The 23,808-nt window shown below is 37.0% G+C and overlaps 2 protein-coding genes across 10 annotated transcripts in view; one reads left to right on the top strand and one right to left on the bottom strand.

Annotated features, from left to right (window-relative positions):
* Positions 1–320: 320 nt before the first annotated feature.
* LOC148791910 (monooxygenase 1-like) lies at positions 321–12,978 on the top strand. 7 transcript variants are annotated; one of them, XR_016076190.1, is made up of 5 exons: positions 324–943; positions 3,511–3,578; positions 5,194–5,276; positions 10,139–10,875; positions 10,976–12,978. XR_016076190.1 is itself a non-coding variant. In XM_088887531.1 (4 exons), exons 1-4 carry the CDS (start codon positions 888–890, stop codon positions 7,293–7,295), a joined length of 303 nt encoding a protein of 100 aa, XP_088743657.1. In that variant the 5' UTR covers positions 323–887; the 3' UTR covers positions 7,296–8,735. The 7 variants fall into 7 exon arrangements, 3 of the variants coding, with proteins under 3 accessions (XP_088743657.1, XP_088743658.1, XP_088743655.1); XM_088887531.1 differs by lacking the exons at positions 10,139–10,875; positions 10,976–12,978 and adding an exon at positions 7,200–8,735 and having other exon boundaries at positions 323–943; XM_088887532.1 differs by having other exon boundaries at positions 10,139–12,978.
* The window catches only part of LOC104593928 (tetratricopeptide repeat (TPR)-containing protein), a 106,861-nt gene continuing 91,986 nt past the window's right edge, over positions 8,934–23,808 (bottom strand). Inside the window, exons 11-18 of one of the 3 annotated variants that reach the window (XM_010254026.3) lie at positions 22,202–22,320; positions 16,829–16,952; positions 16,661–16,732; positions 16,337–16,463; positions 15,741–15,855; positions 13,201–13,391; positions 12,985–13,097; positions 8,934–9,800 (exon numbers count right to left, since the gene is read on the bottom strand). In XM_010254026.3, coding sequence (XP_010252328.1) covers positions 9,534–9,800; positions 12,985–13,097; positions 13,201–13,391; positions 15,741–15,855; positions 16,337–16,463; positions 16,661–16,732; positions 16,829–16,952; positions 22,202–22,320 — 1,128 coding nt within the window. In that variant the 3' untranslated portion in view covers positions 8,934–9,533. The remainder of the gene's footprint in view (positions 9,801–12,984; positions 13,098–13,200; positions 13,392–15,740; positions 15,856–16,336; positions 16,464–16,660; positions 16,733–16,828; positions 16,953–22,201; positions 22,321–23,808) is intronic. The other 2 variants (XM_010254027.3, XR_016076189.1) reach the window with 2 other exon arrangements.

Below are 23,808 nucleotides of genomic sequence, written 5' to 3'. Positions count from 1 at the left end.
CTTTTTTTTGTTCGAGTGACAATTTTGGTCTCCGAATTTTAAAATGCGACAATCTAGTGTCTAAACTTTCAAAATGTGATAATCCAGTATCCGAACTTTTAAAATATGACAATCCAGTACCTATCATTAATCAGTCGTTAAGTGACATTTGAAAAGTCAAAAATGTTCTTCGAATGCCATCTAATTCTCTTTATCAACCATCCAAACATTAACAAAAAACTGAGCAGTCCCAAATCCTAGCCTCTTCTATTCAAAAAAAATTGGCGATTGTTTAGAAGAATCTAGAATTTGAGACTGTTCATTTTATTGTTGATGTTTGGATGGTTGATAAAGAGAATTAGATGACACTCTTAGGGCATTTTTGACTTTTCAAATGCCACTTAACAGATGATTAACGGGCATTTTTAAGTACTGGATTGTCGCATTTTAAAGTTCGGAACCAAGTTGTCACTCAAGCCAAAATACAAGGTACTGATCAAAAACTTTTCCAATTGAAAAGGTCTAAACTAACCCTCTCTGAACACGAGAGACATTTGTTTTGAAGAATTTGAAGTGTCCAATTCTAGTTCTACATTTGTTTTGGAGAGATTTATCGTGGAGGGCTATTCCGTTAGAACAAAAAAAAGCCGAAAAACCCAAGATGAATCTGAATCTGCCGCCAATAACTCTCTTAACATAACCCCAGTATGTGCCTCCCAACATCACCCCAGAAGAAGGCCCAGAATCGCCATTGGAGTGCTCCTGGAGGCCAAGTTAGTTAGATGGTCGTCTGCCATTGGAATGCTCTAGAAGACCAAAATGGCATTTAACAACTAAGTTGGATGCATGATTGTCACTGTCAGAAAATAATCTGGGAGAGAGAGATGAATTTCTAACAAGAGAAAGAGATGGTAATCGTTGGAGGTGGAATCTGCGGCCTTACCACTGCTCTCGCCTTACACAGGTAATTGATTCCATTTTCCTTTTTCTGAAAAATCGCGTATTGATGAAAATATAATGATCTGTTCGCTTGATTCTTGAGAACTAAGAAACTAGTCCGTTCAATGAAGTGATTAAGCTTTTCTGCCTGCCCTGTGGTGATGGATTCAACATCCAATCAGCCTTCTCCAGTCATTAATTGTAGTGAAACTGCCTTGTCCCACGAACAACCAATCCATGCACTTAGGGTTTTGGTTGGTCAACTCGTAACTTGTAGGGTTTTGGTTGGTCAACTCGTAACTTGCCACCTGTGAAGCTTAAGCATGGTTACTCAAATCTCTACCTAAGCATGTGCTTTCCAACCAACTGATCATCTGAGCATTATTTGTATAATTTTCTTCACTGCCCAAGTAAAATCAAAGGTTCTTAATAATCATCTACACACACGGTGAGCTTTTTAGTTTCAGATAATCACTTTTTTATTTTTTTGGAATCACTCATAAGCGTTCATTCAATCAAGAAATTGATAAAAAAAAAAGGTTAGGTCAATCAGAAAATCCAGGAACAATTTCTCAAGAGAATAAAATAAGACAGTGGATGAAAGAGGATCAAAAGATCTTCTGCAAACGGGAAACAGTGAGGACAAATCACTAACAGAAGAAAATAAACACATCTCCAAACCATATCGAACCACCACAGACTGCGGACAAAGCTGACAGAGGAGGAAACCAAAAGACTGACATCACCAGAAACTCACTATAGGCGGCATCAATCGGAGAACCGCGAACTGATAAAGGAGGAAACCAAAAACTGTCTTCACCTGCGAACAACAAGCTTAGACGAGGACCTCGAACAACATCAAACCACAAACAGAGAAACAAAACCTTGAGAAAACTCGAGAAAAGCCTCAAGAAAACTTGAGAATGAGGCTTTCTCAAAACAGAAAAAAATAGAGGCTTTCTCAAAACAGAGAGAGAGAGGAGGAAGAAAAACCAAAAAAATGAGGAAGATGGAGGAGAGCCCAAATGGGTGGCTCCCTTCAGGAAATCCCTTTGGGAGCGCTTTAGCGAAGAAACCCTCTCCAGATAATCCACTAGCTACTAATCATGTGTCGATGACAAATTGCACCCATAAATTAATTTTTCTTAATGGGTTAGTGACGATGAAAAATTGCAACCAAGCTTGTTTGTTCTTTTTTTTTTTTTTAATTTTTAAACTTTCTTTCTGTTTCTTTATTAACCCATCCCTACATTAAAATACAACACAATTAAAATTAACTTTAACGCATCTTGCACGGATAATTTCAAATGTGTAGTGACGGCCATTTTTAGAAATTGTGGTGGAAAAGTTCTGGATATAAAGACGTATTTTTAGGTAAAGATTTTCCGATAATTATAGAAGGGGACTCTAAGCTTGTCATATCATGTCTGCGTAGAGAAATTCAACCACCTGTGGAACATGCGAAACATCTTGCGTTTCAGTTGAAGATTATGTTATAAACTAGGGACTTCAGGGTAATTAAAGAATATAGACAGCTTTCAGTTCAGACCACAAGAACCTTAATTACCCAGACCTATCCACACATTAGTACAGCCATACGTTAAGAACATTTCAATTATTTACATGTCACCATTTATTGGGGGATGTTCTCATTGTAAACTGTAGTGTCATCCATAGGTGTGGGTAGATCTGGATTGCAAACAAACTGGAAGCCTTCAAAGCCTTATCGCCCAAAAACTTAAATACCATAGTGCCAATAATGTAATCAGGTGTTAAATGGTAAGGAAGGTTTGGGCAATTGCCAAAAACTTCAATACCACAGTCCCAACAATGTGCCTAGTAGACGATCTATGTAGAAGCCAGTTTGGGAAATTACCCTCCACTGAGATTTTAAAATGTTTTATATATATATATATATGAAGGAATTTAGTTTGTTAATTTTACAATTTTCCTCACTCAAATAAAATAGTAGGGAGTTAAATAAAATCTCATTCTTTTTTATTTCAATTTCCATTTTGATTCTTGTTTGAATGAAACAGACTATGGGTATAGACCATTTTAATTCAGATTCCAAAAGATTTTGATTTTGACTCAGATTCCAATTCCAATTGCAAACCAAATGCAAGTAGTCCAGGGGTTGTATTGGGTCAGACCATGGTTCAGAGGGTAGCCTAAAAAATGTACCGGTTTAAACTGACCCCTCTGAACCGGTTTCGAAAAATAAAATAAAACCTAAAAAATGTACCAATATAGGCCCTACCGGCATATTGACCTGTGCCGATACTTTGAACCTTGGATAGAGCATCATGTATGCAAACTACCGACATGTTTTAATAGATAATTCTTTTCTTAAAAAAAAACTAACCTGAGAGAGTCCGGACACCAGGTCTGCTAACAACACATTGTTGGCCATGTTCACTCAGCTGCACATATGAAACATCAGTTGTGGTCATGGATAATTTCAACGTGCAACTGGATGAGTGTGGCCAGTAATGTATTGTGGTGAGCAGAACCAAACTCAACCCAAGGCTGATCCATTTCTAAGTTTAAGAGAAATAAGTAGAAATAAATGCGTTTGTTAAATCTTAATAGATTATTATACTGTCCAAGGTGTGAGATATTTCATTGGACAACAATTGGCAACATGAAACTCCACCAAGGTGAGTTCTCAAAATTTGGGATGATGCTTATTTTCTCTTATGGCTTAGATAAATACAAATATGTACAATACAAATACATACAAAATGACACAAAATGTAAGGTTTTGTACTTTACATATTTGTACTCCTTCCAACTGAGCCAATATTATTATTTAAGAGGATGCTAAGCCTTTCCCATTAATACACAACTTTAATTTATTGAACATTTACATATAGTCATAGGCATATATATCTACTCAGTTAGGAGCCCGACCCTAATACAAAAAATGCATGGTACCTGATTAAGATACTAATAACCAATCAACTAGTATCATACAATTGGTAATCAATTAGCTTGTATTCATCATATTCAGGGGTCCTTCAAAGTTGTGAAATTCTTATTGTATCAAAGTTTAATTTGTTAAAATAAGTCCAAACTTATGATAAACAATTAGGCGATATGACTTATAACTCTCTCTCTATATATATATGTTTGTATGTATGCATGTATATATATATGTATATATGTAAAGAAAGATAGATAGACAACTTCCTCCCTTTCTCTCACCCAAAACAGTCAGGAGGCCATCTTTTTCAAATTCAAATACAGTGCTAGCCTCTTAATAAATAAATATTAATAACGAAATATATGTAGCTAAATGGTTTAATTTCTAATTTAAGTTAGAACGTTGGCTCCTATCTTTTTAATACTAACTCAAATAAAAAAACCCATGATAAAGGCTTTTTAGACGTCAAATTAGTGTGTCAATTTCCCAGATAAAATGGATTTTTTAATTACAAACCAAAATTAATTTAGTGCGATAAAGCAAATAAAAAGCCCAGCTTAATTGCATCGAGATTTATTTCATGTGTCAATCAAAATATTTGTTCACTAGGATGCAACTTGAGTTCAGTTGGGTTAGGAATTTGCTGAATTTTTAATGAACCTATTCCTAATCTAAGCCAGATGTAACTAAAATTCTTTAAACCTGACAACCTGATATGTAATCTTATAATTAACTTTATATTTTTTAAAGTAATATTATTATTTATATAGAAAATAATCTAAGTGATATTAAGGTTGTCCTTGGTAGTATTATTGCTTTTTCTACGGCTCAGTTTGGAAGAAGTACAAATACAAATATGTAATGTATAAATACATACAAAATGATACAAAATACAAGGTTTTACATTCTACATATTTGTATTTGTATTCCTTCCAAACTAAGCATACATGAAACCTTTTGGATTGATGAATACAAATTGGTGAAAGATATCTATTGTCAATCACATATAATAGTCACTTCAGTTAAAATGACTAGACTTCACCCCCATAGAGTGGAGTCTCAAAAAACAGTTGTATGTCAATTTTATAACAATCAACCCTAAGGCTATGTTTGGTTTAAAGGAAAAGGTAAGGAAAGGAAGGAAAACATAGGGAAACCTATACAAAGTTTGTAAAGATTTTTATACATTTCCCTTTCTTTCCCTACTTTTTCCTTCAAACCAAACACAGCGTAAAGGTTTCAGGTAGATATTATAAACAACGGTACCAAACACAATCTAAATCTTCCAAGATCATTGGATGAACTCTCTGACTTGACTAATGAAAACTGTTCTTATTCTTATGGGAAAGAACTTAGATGTGTGAAAAGGAGTGACCTTGTGGAAGCCCTAGCTGAAAACCTGCTGCTTGAAACCATACATTTTGGATGTCAGGTACGGAACCATCACAATTCTTGCCAATTGTGTATGAAATTATTGGAGTTCACATCTGCACCCCACAGAGTGCCCCCCACATGTATATCTCAGCATGCATTGGGAGCATTTCTCGTATTTGTCATTGGGAAATGTTCTCAATACACAATTTGGATGTACTGTGGGGTGCAGATGTGAACTCAAATTATTATTTCTTTAGGGCAATAATGTGTTTAGACCAGATCCAACGAATTAAAACAAATAGCTTTCTAACATCATTGTCTTATCATATATATATATATATTCGTGTAATTCATGAATTAACTACAGATTGTGATCGGATGTGATGGAGCAAACTCTGTGGTTGCTGAATTTCTAGGTCTAAAAGCTACGAAACTCTTCTCTTTGTGTGGAATAAGAGGTTTCACCAATTATCCCAATGGTCATGGACTTAGCCATAGAGAGGGTATCTATCATTCATGGAAGAATTCCAGTTGATGATTAACTGGTCTATTGGCTTGTTGCCCGGCAATGGAAACTACAATTTCCATTCTTAAATCTTGAGTAGCTTATCAGGGCAATATATTAGAGCACTTCAATCAAATATTTGACTACTGAATACCAATATACCATGCACATGGAGCTATTTATTACGTACTTCCAAGTTCCAAATGGCTTATCCGTTATATAGGATCCAAAACTAGTTCAATTGTAGCCTTTTACATGAATAAGAGAGTTCAAGTTTGCTCCAAACAAGCATTTCAAAAAAAAATAAAAAATAAAAAATAAAAAAGAAACACTACAACCGCACATCAGCAACCACCTGTGATGGTGGTTTCAGCCCTGGGCTAAAATTGTGAAATCATGACCTTTTATGTAACATTGTGGCCCCACCTTGAATTATATGAGGTGACATCAAGGTGGGGCAAGAACAATACATTGAAGCAAGGTACCAACCAATGGGTTGGTAAAATCTCTTGTTAGTCGTAGCAGAGACTTGGGGTTAAATAAGAATTTATTTACTCCTTAAAAATATAAGAAGAGAGTATGGAGGCTTGCTATTGTGCAGTCATTGCGACACAATGAAGCAAACTTTGCTCATGAAAAACAACTCTGACTTTTGGTGCGAGGCTGGCCGTTGATGTTTCAATGGTATTGGGTGTGATCAAGATGTACTATTCAAAGTTAACAGTCATTAACTGTTAACTACTTTTTAACAGTCACAATGTTTGAAATCATGACTCTTTGATGAGCCTTTTTTTGAACCACAAAACTTTCTTCTGCTCCATGATTCTTCAGAAATTATTTAAGGAGCGTGAATCAATCAAATGAACACACAAGTTTTTTGAAAATCACTTATTTCTCTCAATTCGATTTGCTACCGTCTTATAGAAGATTTCTTTGGAGACTCTTCAACTTTGTTGGTTACAGATTCTCGCCCAAGGCTCTGTTGTATCCTGGGAGCAGATTTACCTATAACCCAACAACAAACTAAGTAAAACCGAGTGGGGGAAAATACTTTCTAAAGATGGTGTCTTTATGTGACCCCAATTCCCAACATATACTAGCATTATGATTGAACTGTGAAAAGTTGAGTTGAATGAAAATGTCATTTGGCTTTAAAATATCCTACTCTTTGGGCTTTTATTTATTTATTATTTATATTTTTCATTACCTCTTATAAAATGACATTTTTATGCTAGATGATGGGGAATACTAGAGGCATCAGTTGGAAAGCCAAATATACAGATGACCCACCAATACAAGACCATTCACCATTTTTGCTCTTTTGTTTTGTCTTGTAGGGGTAGGGGGTGGGGTGGGGTTTGCATTGGGCCATTTGCAACCAATATAATTGCTCTAAATTGCAGTACAAAACTGTAGGTCATCTTGAGGCACTGATTTCTATACATTTTCACTATCCATCTCTTTGGACATGAACAGATTCAAGGATTCCAAAAGATCCTGAGCTCATTAAGGACTCACAATGCAATCAATCACGGCTTTTCCATCAGAAATGGTAGAAATGATAAAGAATAGTGACCTTGACTCGTCGAGTCTTCTCCGTCTTAAGTACGGCACACCATGGGACATCTTGGTAGGTAGTTTTAGGAAAGGAAGAGTTACAGTGGCTGGAGATGCCATGCACGTAATGGGCCCATTCTTGGAGGATGCAATCGTGCTTGCTAGATGTCTGGTGAAAGAAATGTCTGCTGTGGGTCTAGAAGATAGCCAACAACGAAGAAAGGTTATGCCAGAGGGAGTAGAGGCAGCACTTGATCTATATTTAAGAGAGAAGGATGGGAATTGTGAGGTTATCTACACAGACATCTTACAGGGCTGTTGCATCATACTTCATCACCACTAATTAGGTTTTCAATTCTCATTCTCCTATCTATTCTCTTTGGAAACTCACTTGGGCATACTCAGTATGACTGGCCGCCTCTGATGCCACAAGAAGTGATACATGCCAACATTGTGAAGGCTCTACTGCTAATCCCTGACACACTTTCATCAGTCTCAAAAGTCGATTCAGTTACTCCATGATATGTAAACAGTTCTAGGGGTGCAAGTTGGGTTGGCCTGAATTAACAGTTTACACTGTTTTAGGCTCGGGCTTCGGGTTGAGCCTATTGAAATTTTGACAAAATCACTACCCTAATCCAAAAAAGTTGCACCCCTAAGGCCCTAAACAGTTTGCTTGTTTTGGATACAAGTTACTGATCATGAATGAGAAGCACAAGAAATGGGTTTGTCAAAGGGCAGCCATGGGCCCATGGCTGTTTGTTGGTGTGCATGTCCCTTAAAGTTTCTTTCCAGGTTCAAAGTATCACACTGAATTGGTTTTTATCATACATTCTGTATCAATTTTCAAGGTCACTGATATATGCAATGCTTAAAAGGTTTAATTAGCAATTATAATCTTACTATAACATTCTGCATACTGCTTGAGATAGAAAAAAAAAAGGTTAAAAACACACAATCCATCAGATTACACGGTCAATGCTCAATCTCAATACTCAATACTCAAAAAATCGAGTATCGAGCATATCGATACTTTGAATCTTTTTCACTGTACCCCAGCATAGGAAGCATCATTTCAATATGTAATCTACATGCTAAGGTGAATATCAACACTTTATATTAATTATTAATGGTGAGATTTATATTTGATTTTGTAAACGGTAGCCTACACTTTCACATAAGCCATTAAAATACATGGTATGTATTTATATCTTATTTGTAGTCATTAAAACTTTAGATTTATTGTAATTCATATATTTTTAGGATTTTTTAAGTTTCCTCAGTATATTCATGCAGATCTTAATTTTTCTACACTTCATGCAAAGCATTCGAATCCAAAGCATTTCCTATATTATGAAACTTTCATTGCACAGCTGGTCAATAATTTTGGTCCCTCTTAATTATTAGCCAATAAATAAAGGTTCAAAATATCGATACGCTGGCAGGTGGGCAAATCGATACACATTTTGGTTGTTTTTTTTTTTTTTTTTTTGCAACCAGTTCAAGGGAGCCGGTTTAGGTCTCCTCTACCCCCTGAACCAGTCAGACCTCCCCCACTGTAGAGGCGTATCGGAGGGGTCCCGGAATGATACGTATTGTCTGATACGGGCCGATATGTATCGATACTTTGAACTTTGCAATAAATGCTCAACATACCAAAAAGGCCAGTAAATAATGTTCTCAGAAAGGAGATTTGAGATTCGGTGGATAACCGAAGGAACATACATATTTACAACCTTAGCTCGAGCTAAAGCACCAGAAGGAAAATATTTCAATTTCCAACATATCATATAGACCAAACCATTAACTACCATTTCTCAAGTAATTTTATGTCTTTCCTGAAGATAAATTTCCTTCTCACTATCTACAAGGCATGCCCTTTGCATTTTTCATTTATATGCCTTGCCATTCTTGCTTGGTTCTTGGAGGTTACTCATCTTATGATCTGTTGCAACTTTCTCATGTCTCTAAAGGGATGACAAGAGATACCATCTTTAAGTTCTAGGCAGCAAGCTGATACTGCTCATATTTGCATATTGATAACCATCTGCAAAAAACTTCGTTGTGATGCTCTGTTCCACGTATGGTGTTATTCTTGTAGGTTTTAAGAGCAGAAAATTCTATTAACCTCCCATTGAAAGGTCAAACAAAGAACAATAACCAACAAAGACAAATAAAAGAACATCTCATAATTGGATTTTGAAGTCTGTCGAATCCTGGATACGTGCCTATGGTCAAGTCCAAGAAGCATCTTCAAGGAGTGCAATGATCCTTTAGGACCTGCCTAGCAAGATCTAAAGCACCACTTCTTTTGTAGATTAGATGCAAATTGTAGGCAGCTTCCCTACGAAGGTTACAGTAACCTGGCTTCTGATTATCTGAAAGACATGAATCCTCATTAGGAAGCTTAGGAATAGGGAAGTCCTTCTCATGCATTGTAAGCACCTTCTCATAATATGAAGACGCAAGTGTAACAAGGCCAACATGCTGATATGCACGAGCAACATTATACAGAGATTCCTGCATGGTATCCCACAGTTAGTTAATACCACAGGTTTATCATTTGGATTAATCACATTCTACCTAGTTTCTTCATGATAACCAATAGGAGCATATTTGGAGTATACTATCAAATAGAGAAACCATTCAAATGTTGATAGATCATCACCAAGGAGCATAGTAATGATCTTTTACCAAGTTCATGAAACTCATCATCTAAGCCTTATCCCAATTATACAAGGTTGGCATGAATCCCGCTGTTTCACCATTCTATTTTGTTTAGTGCCATATCCATTATTAAATTATTAGCACTTAAATCACTTCTTACCAAACCAATGTTCTTTTGGTTATCTCTTCAGGCCTCTTCAACTTGCAATGGATTACCTCTTCATAAGAGGTGCTGTAGATGGTTTTCTATACACATGACCAAACCATCTTAGTCTACTCTCATTTTATCACCTATCGGTAGCTACTCATGGGTTCCTTCGGATAATTTTGTTTTTGACCCTATCCTTTCTAATTTTCCCAAAAATCCATCTCAGCATGTGCATTTCTGCCACACTTATTCTTTTGGACATGTAGTTTTCTCCATACAGCATTGCTGGTTAGTTTTTTAGAATTTGCCTTTTAACCTTGGTGGTATTTAACTTTCATATAAATCTTCGGATGCACCCCTCCATTTTTCCCATCCTGGTCTGATTCTTTGAGCAACATCCTCCTCAATCACTCCATTGATAGGAATTTTTTTTTTTCTGATAACAAAATTTACTTTTATTATTGTTATTGTTATCCAAAACTCCCCTTCATTTTCTCCAATTCTCTTAAACAAACCGACTTTTCAAAACCTCCAGACACCCCCCTTGTCAGAGATATGCCATTACTAGATAAACAGTTTTTGCAAAATTACTATGCTACCACTCCAGTTACATTTGCCATTTCAAAGAAAATACCCAAAAATACTCTCTTCATTTGCTTGACCGAACACAAATCCTTTCTCTCCTGAAAAGTAAGAAGCACACACATCATCACCTTTGAAAGACTGCCACTAGAATTCCCTTTGGCCGGAATGATGGCCATTCACGGCTTCCTCTAAAAGGTGAGAGGAAGAAATGTTTCTTCTGTACGCTATTTTACATTATAATCCAATATTTTCTCAGCCCCAACTTACCATGTTTCTCTTTGTCTGTGTTTTGCAGCTCTAAAAATGTAGTAGTGACTGTCAATGTCCATGATCTGTTAAACTCAGACCACTTTTTTTTTGATGAATTTAAGCTCAGACCACTTTTAGGTTTTATCTACATGTAAAGTAGGATCTTAAAAATATTTCCTTTTTTTCTCGGTTTCATTTTGACAATTGATTTGCCTTTTCCTTTGGCAAAGATTGTTTACTTGTTCAATAAGCTTGTTCTGATTATCTCAAGTGTAACTTTTTATTTTTGCTGTTTTCTTTGTTTTTATTTTTTTTAGTTTAAACTTTGAAAAAGCATTGAGAATGCACCGAACGTTGCATACATGTTTATCATACCACCATGTAAATTTGGAAGGCCATAGTTCTATTGGGGCCCACATAGAATAATCAATTGATGTACCTCACTCAAGGCCAGAAGATCACACAGATCATCTGGATTTTGGAAGAGAAGAATTTTTCAGATTTGAACTTGAGCTCTGGCATGCAAATGAGAAGCTTAGATTGATTGGCAAAGGAAATGAGTACAAAGGCTCATCAAGGTTCACAAAAATGAGAGGTATGAAGAGCTGCATGGTAGAATTAACACAATGCGAGAAAGAGCTGATTGTTGCAAATGGAAAGCTTCATTTTTCAATGGAAAAAGAATTGCAAGATTGAAGCTTCAAGTTGGGAGGAATGATTTATCAGAATTAACTCACAATTTACCGGTTGAACTTCAATTAGCAGATACAAATGTTGAAATGCAGGAGACTGGGCACAAATCAGAGAAAAGCCAGCATTGGAGCCGTGAAAGCAGATTAGTGAATTGAAAGCAAACATTTTGGTCACAGATAGAAAGATTGAGGTGTTGATGGATAAACTAAAAATCACAAAGCAAAATCTTCAAGGTAAGGAAGAATTAATAGTTAGTTTGGCATTTGAACTTGAGAAAAGGGGATCCTTGGAAACTAATGGCAGTACTGAAGATGTTGGATCCCCTTCGAAGATTAACAATGTTCAGGCATAAGAGCTGTGAGATAGATTTGGTATCTAATGTTTTAGACCGAGATTGTAACATTGAAGCATCAGGCTACAAAAGGAAAACTCTGTTGGTCAGAAGAAGATACTGCATCTGGAGTGGTCAGGGTTAGTTTGGTCACTAAAAAAATTAATGGTCTAAGTCCACTGCTTTTCTCTGACAGGGGGGGGGGGTCTTTGGAGGTATCAAAAAGTCAGAGTATGTTTAAGAAGAGTTGGAGAAAAGTGAAGAGAATTTTTCGAGAATAACCCTTATTATTATTGTTATTGTTATTAAATCTACAAAGCATATATTCTGTTTTGGTCCTACTTATTTTAAAAGCTCTTATTTGTAAGGAATTTGTCCATAAACTTAATTTTGCATTTAATACTTCAATAATTTCACATTCATAAAAAAAAATCCTTCATTAATTTCATCAATTAATTCAATGCCATCAGCAAATAACAAGCACCATGGGGCTTCCACTTGAATATGTGTAGTCAATTCATCTATCATTAGTTCAAATAAATAACTAGTTGCTGAGCCATGGTGAAGACCCATTGAACTTCATGAAACTCAATATGTAAAGAAAATTAAAAGATACTTAGACTTGAATGAATATAGAATGATTACTTATCAGGTACTATAGGAAACTTTAACAGGAAAATCTAACTTGACAATTTGGGTAACAGAAAGAAAATAATAAATGGAACCATTATAAATCCATAAGCCAATCACTCTTCTCTAGGATGAATAGATTGCAGATCATTTGAAAGCTCAAACGTTAAAAACATACAAGTGTACCCAGGTATATACTTCATAAAGAAAAGTTTTCTACCAATTAGAATGAAGGAAACAAGCATAAAAATTATCAACATCAATCTTGACATGTAAAACTTCTGTATAAACTGCTAGATGGTAGCTAAGTATCAAATCTCTACCTGTCATTAAACTAAGATGGAACCAATGGAAGCATGCATTTTATGTATTGTCTTCAAGAATTCAAATAGAAATCAAACCTGGCTGTTTTCACAAAGTCGCAGATTGTTATGAAGAAATGCAAAACCTTGTACCAGACATTGATGCTTGTTCTGAAGTCGTAACCCAAGGGCTAAGTTGATTAAAGCAGTTCCTGAAATAAAGAAAAAGAAAAGAATAAGATCCATTATTCAAAATAACATGGAATAGAAGCACCAATCCATTCAAAAAAGAAGAATGGACACATCATCTCATACCCACACAGAGGTTGATCAAGGGACTATCTGGCTGCAGTTTGTAAGCTTCTAGGTATTCTCTTGCAGCTGCTTGATGCTGGCTAACCATGGTAAGCTGATGTCCAGAGATGAGCATGGGAGGCACACAATCTTTGTGCTTTGATCGCATTCTACGTAAAAATTTTGCATGCCTTGAAAACCTATTCTCCATCCTGCAAAAACAGTAAGATACTTAGAAGTTAAAATCATTATTTTGCACAATCATAATAGCTCATTGAAATTATTTAATAATTTAAGAAGCATTTTGAGAAAAGTTACAAGATAAAGATGGCAACATGCCACTGCCAAGTATTTCATCATCATCTAAGCCTTGTCCCAATTATATGGTCAGCAACATGAATCCTGTATTACCATTCTGTTCAGTTAAGTGCCAAATCCATTGTTAAATTATGAACCCCCCTTAAATAATTTCTTACTAATTCAACCTACATCCTTTTTGTTTTGCCCCTAACTCCTCTAGCCTCTTCAACCTCTAAAAATTGAAGTTGAAAATTGTCTTCAATTCAACCTACATCTCTCTCTACGCCATCCTGTGAATATGTAGTCCCAGTACCAAGTCCAGAAGAGTACATAGACCTATTGAACCAGACTCTAGGATCACGGTAACAATCTACACCACTTCCAGTTCCAGCCCTATCGTTCACTCCAGTGTCTGACCCACTTGCTCCACCATCCACTTTGCTAGCTCCATTACGTCATTCCTCTCATTTTTTTTTTACACAAGGAGGTTTATTCCACAACAGAGGAACCCACACTACTCCCTATCAGCTCATTAGAGATTCCAGGTCGATTTACATAAACCCAGGTATGCCTCTTGCTCCCTCTGATGGTTCAGTTACTATTGATACTATTACCCCTATCCCTAACACCATTGTAGATGACCTAGACCTTCCTATTGCACTCTAAAAGGGGAAGAGAAAGTGTACAACCCATTGCATCTCACATCACATTTCCTACAATAGGCTATCTCCCTCCTACCGGGCCTTCCTTTCCTCCCTTGACTTTGTTTATACCCAAGAGTGTTAGTGAGGCTCTCTCCAAACTTGAGTGGAAGACAACAATGATGGAGGAAATGAAAGCATTGTTTAAAAATTTGGTGGATTTACCTAGTGGCAAAGGGGCAGTTGGATGTAGATGGGCTTACACAATGAAGTACAGGGTTGGTGGAAGTATAGAAAGGTACAAGGCAAGGCTGGTTGCAAAAGGGTACACTTAGAATTTCGGGATAGACTACTTGGAGACCTTTGCACCGATCGCCAAGATGAGTTCAGTTCGGATCCTCTTATCCCTGGCAGATACCTGCAAGAGTCTTTTATATGCTTTTAGTAGTAGCCGACTTACTAAGGGTATACTTGTCATTGTAGCCTTTTTTTGGATGAGTTTATAAGTTAATGAAAGGGATGGCTAGAATAGTTTTTTGGGTTTCTTTCATTCTTTTCTATTTCTCTCCTTTTCTCTTCTCTATAGAATTCTATTTTCCTTTACTTTTCTTTCACATGTTACAAATCAGATTGGAGTTTTGCAATTTTTACTAAGAACGGACTTGTGACCTCTAAGGTTCCTAGGAATAGAGGTGGCTAGGTCTAGAGAAAGAATTTATATTTGTCAAAGGAAGTATGCCTTGGACCTCTTGAAGGAGAGAGGGAAATTAGGTAGTAGGCCAATTGAGACCCCTATAGAACAAAACCATGGATTATAGGAAAAGGATGAGGACCTTTACCTAGACAAGGAAAGATATCGACGATTTTTGGGTAAACTTCTCTACCTATCTTTGACTAGACTTGATATTGCTTATGTTGTCCATATTGTTAGCCAATTTATGCATGCTCCGTAAGTTATACACATGAAGGTAGTAGAAAGAATACTAAGGTACTTGAAGACATGTCCAAGAAAAGGGTTGTTATTTAAGAAGCATGATAAACGAAATGTAGAAGTTTATACTGATGCTGATTGGGTTGGATCTCCTGGAGACTGGAGGTTTACAACTGGATATTGCACATTTATGGGTGGAAATCATGTAACCCGAAACAAACTGTGGTGGCTCGATCAAGTGTTGAAGCTGAATACCAGGCAATGGCACATGGAGTTGCCGAACTTCTTTGGATCAGGATACTCCTAAAGGAATTGGGAATTGGGGGGAGGGTAAAGTTGTAATCTTGTCTTATTGTTGCCTTAATATAAATATCAGTTTGAACTTTGAAGGGCTGGTTAGAAGCTGCCACCCTATTCTCAATCTCTCTTCTTCTTCTTCATGAATCAGAATACAAACAAATCATCATCCTCCATGTCTTATCCCAACTATATAGGGATTTTACAGTTCTTTTAACATAATATGTGATATTATTTAAGCAGGAGGAACATCATGCCTGTTGCAGTCTACTTTTTTTGCTAGTAATCAGTAACAAATACCATGAAGATGATAAATTACAAAAGTAGATAAAATTATCACATTATAAAGGGAATATCATTTATGCTATGTTCATAACATCAGTTTCAAATACCTTGAAATTACTTTGTAATAGCAGTTCCAGGCACCCAAACTGTAAGGATGCTCTTGTACAATGTATCGTGCACAATCATATCCATGTGTTGGATTCCTGGTGTTGTATGCTACTTCTGCAGAATAGCAGAAATAATACTTATTTAACATATCTGGAGACATCCCATCATGTGTCTCTAATAAACAGAGTACAAATAGAGAATGTTTTCAAATTCCTTTTAGAAGACAATTTTCCAAATGAAACTCAATTCAACTCAGCCTTAATCCCAAGTCCCAACTATTTGGGGTTGACCAGATTTCCTAGATAAAACAAAAATATATTTCAAATTGACACTCAATAAAAAGTAATTTCCATATCCATAAAAATGTAAAAGGCCATTACCCAATGTTGGTCCTGGCTATCTGGGGTCAGAGGAGGGGTAGACTGGAATACAGACCTAACTGACACTGTTTTGCACAAGTGGCCACTCTCAGAATTCAATCCTCAATCTCATGATTATCATCCCAAGCTTCTACCACTATAACAAGTAATAACACCATTCCATATCCTAATAGGTAAATAGAACAAAACTATTTATGTCTAAGTTCAAAACTTACGAGCCCCAAGTGAACGAAGCTCCTCCTTCTTCTCAATGGATAGCATGTTGTATGCTAATTTCAAGGTGTGGTTGATGATCTCTAGTGCCTCCCAATATCTTCGCAAGGTTGCTAATGCCTTACAAAGCTATCAAAAACATACAATGAAGCACAGAAATTAGTCGGACTAATGGAAAAGCTGAAACACTAAGGTAAGACACAAAGTCAGTTGAATAATTACAAGTTCAAACTAGTCAAAGATTATACAAAATAAAAAAATGCCAAATGTTAAAAGATTATACAAAAAATCCAAAACGAGAATAAAAAAACAACAATAATACTGACATCTACAATAAGCCGATAATGCTCCTCATCCCTCAAGAGTTTCGGCAACGGTGGCTCTCTTAATGCTTGCTGCTAAAGAAATCAAGGAAATCACAAAAACATGCATTGCATCAATAAATAACTTTTTAAAAAGTGAAACAGAAATGGTTTTGTGAATTATTGGATTACTGGGAATTCATCATCTGAATCATCACTCTGCCAATCCAGCCCAGCAGCCAGAATTGCAGCTTTCTTTTCCTCTTTCCGAGCTGCCTTTTTTTGGAGTGATTTCTTAGCTCTAGCAGCTTTTAACCTATAGAAACCATCACATATTTCAAAAGAGTAAATAATACATTAAAAAATATCACTGGAGAGCCTTAAAGCATAATATGACTGTAGCTAAACATAATAACAAGTATTCAAAATACATGGAAGGGAATAACAATAAACAGTGAGAAAACTATGAGAAATTTCAGTTATGTAAACATATTGTGCATTTCCATTTACCCAAGGATCAGAACAGAGGTATTTGACTGACAGGAGGTATAAAAATGCAATAAACACAAAATGCACAACAAGCTCTAAGGCATGAGAAAAGGGGTTTATGCCCTAATTTAGCTGTAAATAGTTGATAGATATCAAAGTTATGAACTAAGTGGAATTTCCAACTGGAAGGTTCTATCATTGTACCAGGGCCTTGGGACCAAGAATCTGCAGAATTTCATATCACAATTTGTCTATAATATGGATGAATGAGGAAAGATTCCTTATGGCAACCAGATGGAGGACTCGCAATGTAGAGGCCAAGAACTTTACTTTTGAGGAAATCACAATGACAGGAGTCCCAACTCTGAAGATTAGGGAACTGAAGAAAGCATCTGTGCAGTTAGTGGGAGACACAGTTCCTTGGTTTAAAGGATTTCTAGAGGGAATAATCCATACGAAGAGGAATCTAGAATGGAATAATACTACAATGAAAGGGAAAAGGTACTATGTTGCACAGAGAATTAATGAAAGAGAGTCTTTCACTGGAATTTATTAATACTTCAGTGAAGGGAAGAAGCAATTGGTTTACTTCCTTAAAGGAAGGAGAGCTACAGGGTGTTCTGTTTCAACAGTCTTCCAGGGTTACATACAAAAGGAGATGGACATGCAAGAACAAGAAGTAAGCCAAGAATGAAGAAGCTTCAGAGAGAATGATAAAGAAGAGAAGGGGGTTGACACAGACATGTCCATGACACAGTAAGACTGAAAATAGTGCTAAATGGTGTGAAGGTTAGGTGGAAACAGAGAATTCTCACCAGAGCAAAGAAAGAGGTAAATGAATGGGACAAGGTTGCAAAATTATTAGGAAGTCCACCCAAAAAGGAACTTTGGTGATAACACCCTTTGATCAAAACAATTATCAAAAGAAAAAAAAAACACCCTTTGATCAGAAGAAGCCCATATTGGACATCACAGCAAGGGCTGTGGAGTCAACAGCAGGTCTACTGTTAATAACCAGGTGGTGTCCAGCATGTAAATGGAAGTTATTTCATTCCAGTGAGAGTGTTGAAGTGAAACTTTTTGGTCTTTCATTTCACCTATGGTCAGTGGAAATCTTGGGGAAGATTTCTATGATGTGTGGACGTGAAACTTGAACACATATGCAGACAGTATGCTGTTCAATGTCTAGTTAGCCTTGTCTGCACTAAATATAACAAGATAACAATTGGAAGTTGCACCCTCATTTGGTCCCAGAGAGGTTCAAGAAGGCAGGTGGTAGAAGGGAAGTGCTATGGGTTTTACTACTATAGAACGAGTAGCTACTAGTCCTCTCTGCCTATTTTTCCACATCTAGTGATGAAGTCTTTTGCTGCTGCTAAAGCTGAGATTGATAAGTATAGCAGATCAAGGTTCAAAATTTAGATATGCATTGGGCCGTATCAGCCGATACGTATCATATCAGGGGCTTCCCGGTATGCTCCTACAGGGGGTGTTTCGGAGTAAACAGGCCTTAAACCGACCCTTCTGAACCAGGTTTAAAAAAACTAAAAAAATAGGGGAGCGAGCCCTGATACAGTCTGATATGCCCCTACTGACGTATTGGGCTGTATCGATATTTTGAACCTTGTAGCAGATATATTTCAGAGATTGAGAATGGTATTGCAAGCTTTCGTCCTGCTTTGGCATCCATAGCCACATCATCTACTACATCAACTACTCAGACTTCTGCTTATAGATTTAGGTGCATTTCTTGGATTATAGATTCAGATGCATGAGATCACATACTAGTATTGCCTCCCTATTTTACACTTATTCTTTGCCATCAGATAGGGGTAAAGTTTCCACTCATTCTCTCAACACTATTGATTCCAAGTCTCAACTGAACAGGAGCTTGGAAGTTCCTCTTCTTCTCTACTAGCAGTCACCTCTCTTCTTTTCACTTGGAACACTGTTTCTCTAGTAGGTTATAACGGATTACAGCTGTCAAGCTTGCAATATGTGCTTTGGAGGTCCAGGTCCACCTCTTCCAAACCTCCCCTTAACTCTATCACCTACACCACCTCCATGACCATGGGTATACCCCCATTTCTGCCTCTTCCTCAAAGTCCACAACCAGCAACTCAACTTCCACATCCTCCTCCTCCTACAGCTAATGTAGATCTATCAGAGGTAGTAACCGTCTCCATAGATACTATAGCAAGACTACACAAATGAAAAAAAAAACTCTGGATGAACTCCCCACGATTTTAGTGTGAACAGGTTCATCTAATCTCTATGCAAAAGGAAATCATTCAACATTACGATGTTACCTCTGCTGCTGCTGTACTCTTAACATCATGTGTCAATGATTGGTATATATTAAGCTCATTACGAAGGTTTCTCAAACTAATATCGTACTCCTCAATGCTCCAATTACCCTGCAGTAATGTAAAATACTCCTGGAAGAGTTGAACCCTCTTAATGTTATCTTCACCAGATTACAGCCTTTGAACATGATCACATATCTGCATTCCTGTGTCCAGAAACATGAGATAACACTTATTCTAGGATCCATACCAATCCACAGCCATTATCTTGCTCCCATTCACAATACCTAGTCGAGCCAACTATAGGCTTCTCATTTTTCAAGTTCCAGAATTTATCTTTGGCCATTATAAGTACTCTATGAACTTTTAACAGATCACAGCTGTCAAATTCACAATATGTGCACTTTTGAGGTCCAAGTCCACCTCTTCCACCACTTCCCTTGACTCTTCACCTACAACTCCATGACCAATGGGTAAACCCAATCTGTTTCTGCCTCTTCCTCTAAGGCTATGTTTGGGAGTGCTTAAAAATAAGAGCTTATTTGGGCCAGGACCACACCATTAAGCACTTATTGGTGTTTGGGAAATAAGCCCAAAATAAGTGCTTATTTTAAAAATAAGCACACACTTATTTTTTATGCCCAAATTTCCAGGCTTTTTTAAGTGCTTATACAATGAGCACTTAATTCAATTTTTTTTTCTGTCAGAATTGTCCCAGTGACTTCTCAGACCAGAACGGTGACATGCTGCTTGAGAATCACCAGAATGGTGGCATCCAGCGACCAGAATGGTGGCATCCAGCTTGACGCTCCTTTGCATGTTTTCGTCTTTGATAGCCTCGAGATGGCCAGGACGAAATCCGAATTTCACCCCACCCCACTCCACAAAATATAAAAAAAAGGAAAATAGCTGGATTGAATATACAATCCCAAAACTGGCTGAGAGGCTTTTAGATCAAATGAACCTGACAATAAAACCTCACTTCACCAAATGATCCTAGCCAGATCAGTATTCTTTGAATTCTCTTGTAAACGAACTTTCCATTGAGGCTTCCGTGCTGGCAGAATTAGTGGTCTATGTGAGACTGGTTCAGTTGTGATTTCAACGGGTGCGATTTCAACAAAATCAGTGGTCTTTGGCTTCAGCTTCCAGTGGATTTCCGTTGTCTCTTATTCTGTCACTTTGTCTAACCAAAATAGTTAGAGGCGATCAGATTCGGAAACATCGTTGCTGAATAGACCAGCTGCTCTTCACTTCACAGGTAAAATTCCAGACTGCGAGAAGCAGCCCTTGAGGTTTTCTTCTCTCCTTCATTATTTATATGGTTAATCCCTTTTTGTTTAGGCAATCTTTATTTGTCCCTGCTTCTGGTCTATTTTGGGTTTAATAGATTTTGCATTTCTTTAAGATTTTTTTTAGTAAGCCAAGTATGCGATGTGAAATTTCAGCCATGGGGATTCTCTGCAGCTCTAATTTTCCATTTCATTCGGAATTTTCGCGGGAAAAGATTGGAAGAGCAGGAGACTTCAGGCATGCAGAAACCTTCTCTTTCATTTCTTGCTCCAGTTCTCCACGGCTCCAGCACTCTTATACTGACTCCTGCCAACTACCAATATCCCCAGTTGAAGAAAGGAGAGGGACATAAAAACGAAGACATAAAAGCACTTGAAAAAGTGCTTGCTTAAGTACTTATTGGAGAAAAAGACCACCAAATGCCCAATATTAAATAAGTGCCTGCTTTTTAAAATAAGCACTTGAAAAAGATGGGTCCCAAATGCAAATAAGTGCTTATTCAAATAAGCACTTATTTTTAACATAAGCACTCCCAAACATGAACTAAGTCCATAATGTAACTGCCTCCAATAGATCCCATAGTAACCCTCCACAAATGAGCAAAAACCTTGGGACGAGAGGGGAGATAAACTCCCCAGGATTTGAGCATAAACAGATTCATGTTCTGAACTCTATGCAAAAAGAAATCATTTCACATCAAGATGTTACCTCTGCTGCTGCTGTACTCAAACATCAACTAGAGTTTAACCCTGTGAATCTTATCTTGACCAGATTGCAGCTTTTGAACATGATCACATATCTCCATTGTTGTTTCCAGAAACATGAGATTTAACACTTATTTTAGGCTCCATACCATTCCACATCCATGTCATATTTTGGGCATTCACTATACCTGATTGAGCCAACTACAGGCTTCTTATTTTTCAAGTAATCACGAGAGGCCATTATGTTCAGTCTTTTATCATTACTATCACATCAAAATGCTGCCTGACTTCTTCACTTGACACACTATACAACCAGCACTCTTAAATGAAAAGGAAACAAATGATGAGAAATAAACTAGATCACAACAGAATAACTGCTGTCAACCTTTCTTCTGAAATGTACTATGGACACAATTTCAGCAACATAAATCTGAATCTTGTCCTAACTTCCACATACAGAAGTCAACTTAGTTTTATGCCAGTCTTGCATTACTAATATTACAAGGAGGGTTGGCTGATACTAATGTTCCATCATTTGGTCTGTTATTGTTTTGCCCAAACAATGACATAAAATGAAAAGAAAATAAAAGCCATCATTAAAAAGATTGCCACTGTACATCTCTAGGGAGGTGGAAGGAACAAGTATATCATTGCTTTTTGTGCCAACACATGCATATAGAATCATTAGTACTTATCATCCCAGAACATTTTTGAAGAAAACAGAGGTTTAACTGTAGATTAATGCAATATAATTAGGTGAAAAAAATACTCACAAATCAGACGTAGATGCAATTGGTTTAAATCCACAAAATACATTATCAGGTTGATGATCATTCAATACTTTGGCTCGTTCAAATAGAATACTTCTTGAGAGCCTTTTCCTTATTCTAACCTATTTTACAAGTAACAATAGTTAGAGGAAAACAGCAACCAGAAACTTTGGAAATAAATATTTTGAGAATAAATATAGGAGGACCACACAAAGGTTCTGAAATTCATTCCACCAATTCTGTAAAATTAGAAGCCTAAATTTTAAGTGAAGACAGTAATATAATACATGACGTGATGCCATAATAAATATCAGAGCAGGTCTGCTAGTTGGATTGTTTAGTGGACAGCTGAATGACCATGGAAGCCTCCACTTGGAAAATTAGTTTGTGGCCTAAGATGGCCCCACATAACTCTTATTATCCACTATAAATAGGTAAAAATTGAGCCCAAACCCATTTTCCACATTGTTTGAATAAAGCCTTCTTTTTTTTGAGAAGTTAAATTTTACTACAGTGGAACCTTCAACAGCTAATTTATAAAAAACACAAATAAATGATGGTGTTTAGGGATGGTATGGATTAGTGGATTGAATATATGGCCTATCCAGCTGAAATAAAGGAGTTAGGTGAACTTCTCGATACATTGTAGAAACTAAAGTTACCAGGTCTAAACATGGCATTGTTATATTACAACTTACAAGGAAAATATGTACTTGCTACTTGAAGTGAATAGGCAAATGGGAGTTAAACCAGCAAATGGACCAATTTATGAGAATGTTATGTACCAGAAACACACACGATTCTCAGACTCACAGCAGAATTCACACAACTCGAACATCAACAAAAGAAACTGGTATTCGTTCAGAAGAAAAGAAGAACATTAACAGTTTGTCGGTTCTTCGAGAGACCGCCAGCTCTCCCAATCACTCACAGTATTCTTCACTCAACAAAAAGCATGCCTTCCCCCATCCCCCAAAGCCCCCTCTTATACTCTTCTCACAGCATAACTGATTCCCTCTATAAATGCCCAGCCGGCCAAGTTATAAATGTCCACACTCTTCTTATTCCTAACTGACATAGCTATAAATGCCTCAAGACTCTCCTTATTCCCTCCAGCTATAATTGCCCCCATGTTCAATTATTTCCCCCCTTGGCCGAAAGCTGACCTTTCCTCTTCCTGGCATACGTAAAGTTAATTGGGGGCCTATCATTACCCGCCGCCCAAAGTCTAACCTTGTCCTCAAGGTTAAAATGAGGAAATTGGTCCCGAAGTAAGTCAAAAGGCTTCCACGAGTCTTCAAAATCAGGCAGGTCCTGCCAATGGATAAGCACTTCCGAACCAGTAACTCCAGGCATAGTGGATGGAATCACGGGATAAGAGATATGATTGCCAATCGCCTTCTTGAGTTGCGAGACATGAAAAACTGGGTGAATCCTTGCATCAGGAGGAAGTTGAGGTTTATAAGCGACAACGCCAATTCTTTCCACCATAGCAAATGGTCCATAAAAACGAGGAGCAAGCTTTTCATTGACTCGGTGAGCTAGAGACTGCTGGCGATAAGGTCGCACTCGCACATACACCAAATCCCCAACATCAAAATTCACATCAT

This window comes from Nelumbo nucifera, chromosome 5, assembly GCF_055504915.1.
Source record: "Nelumbo nucifera cultivar China Antique chromosome 5, China Antique-T2T, whole genome shotgun sequence".
Taxonomy (NCBI): domain Eukaryota; kingdom Viridiplantae; phylum Streptophyta; class Magnoliopsida; order Proteales; family Nelumbonaceae; genus Nelumbo; species Nelumbo nucifera.
This window is presented reverse-complemented; position numbering and strand designations above follow the sequence as displayed.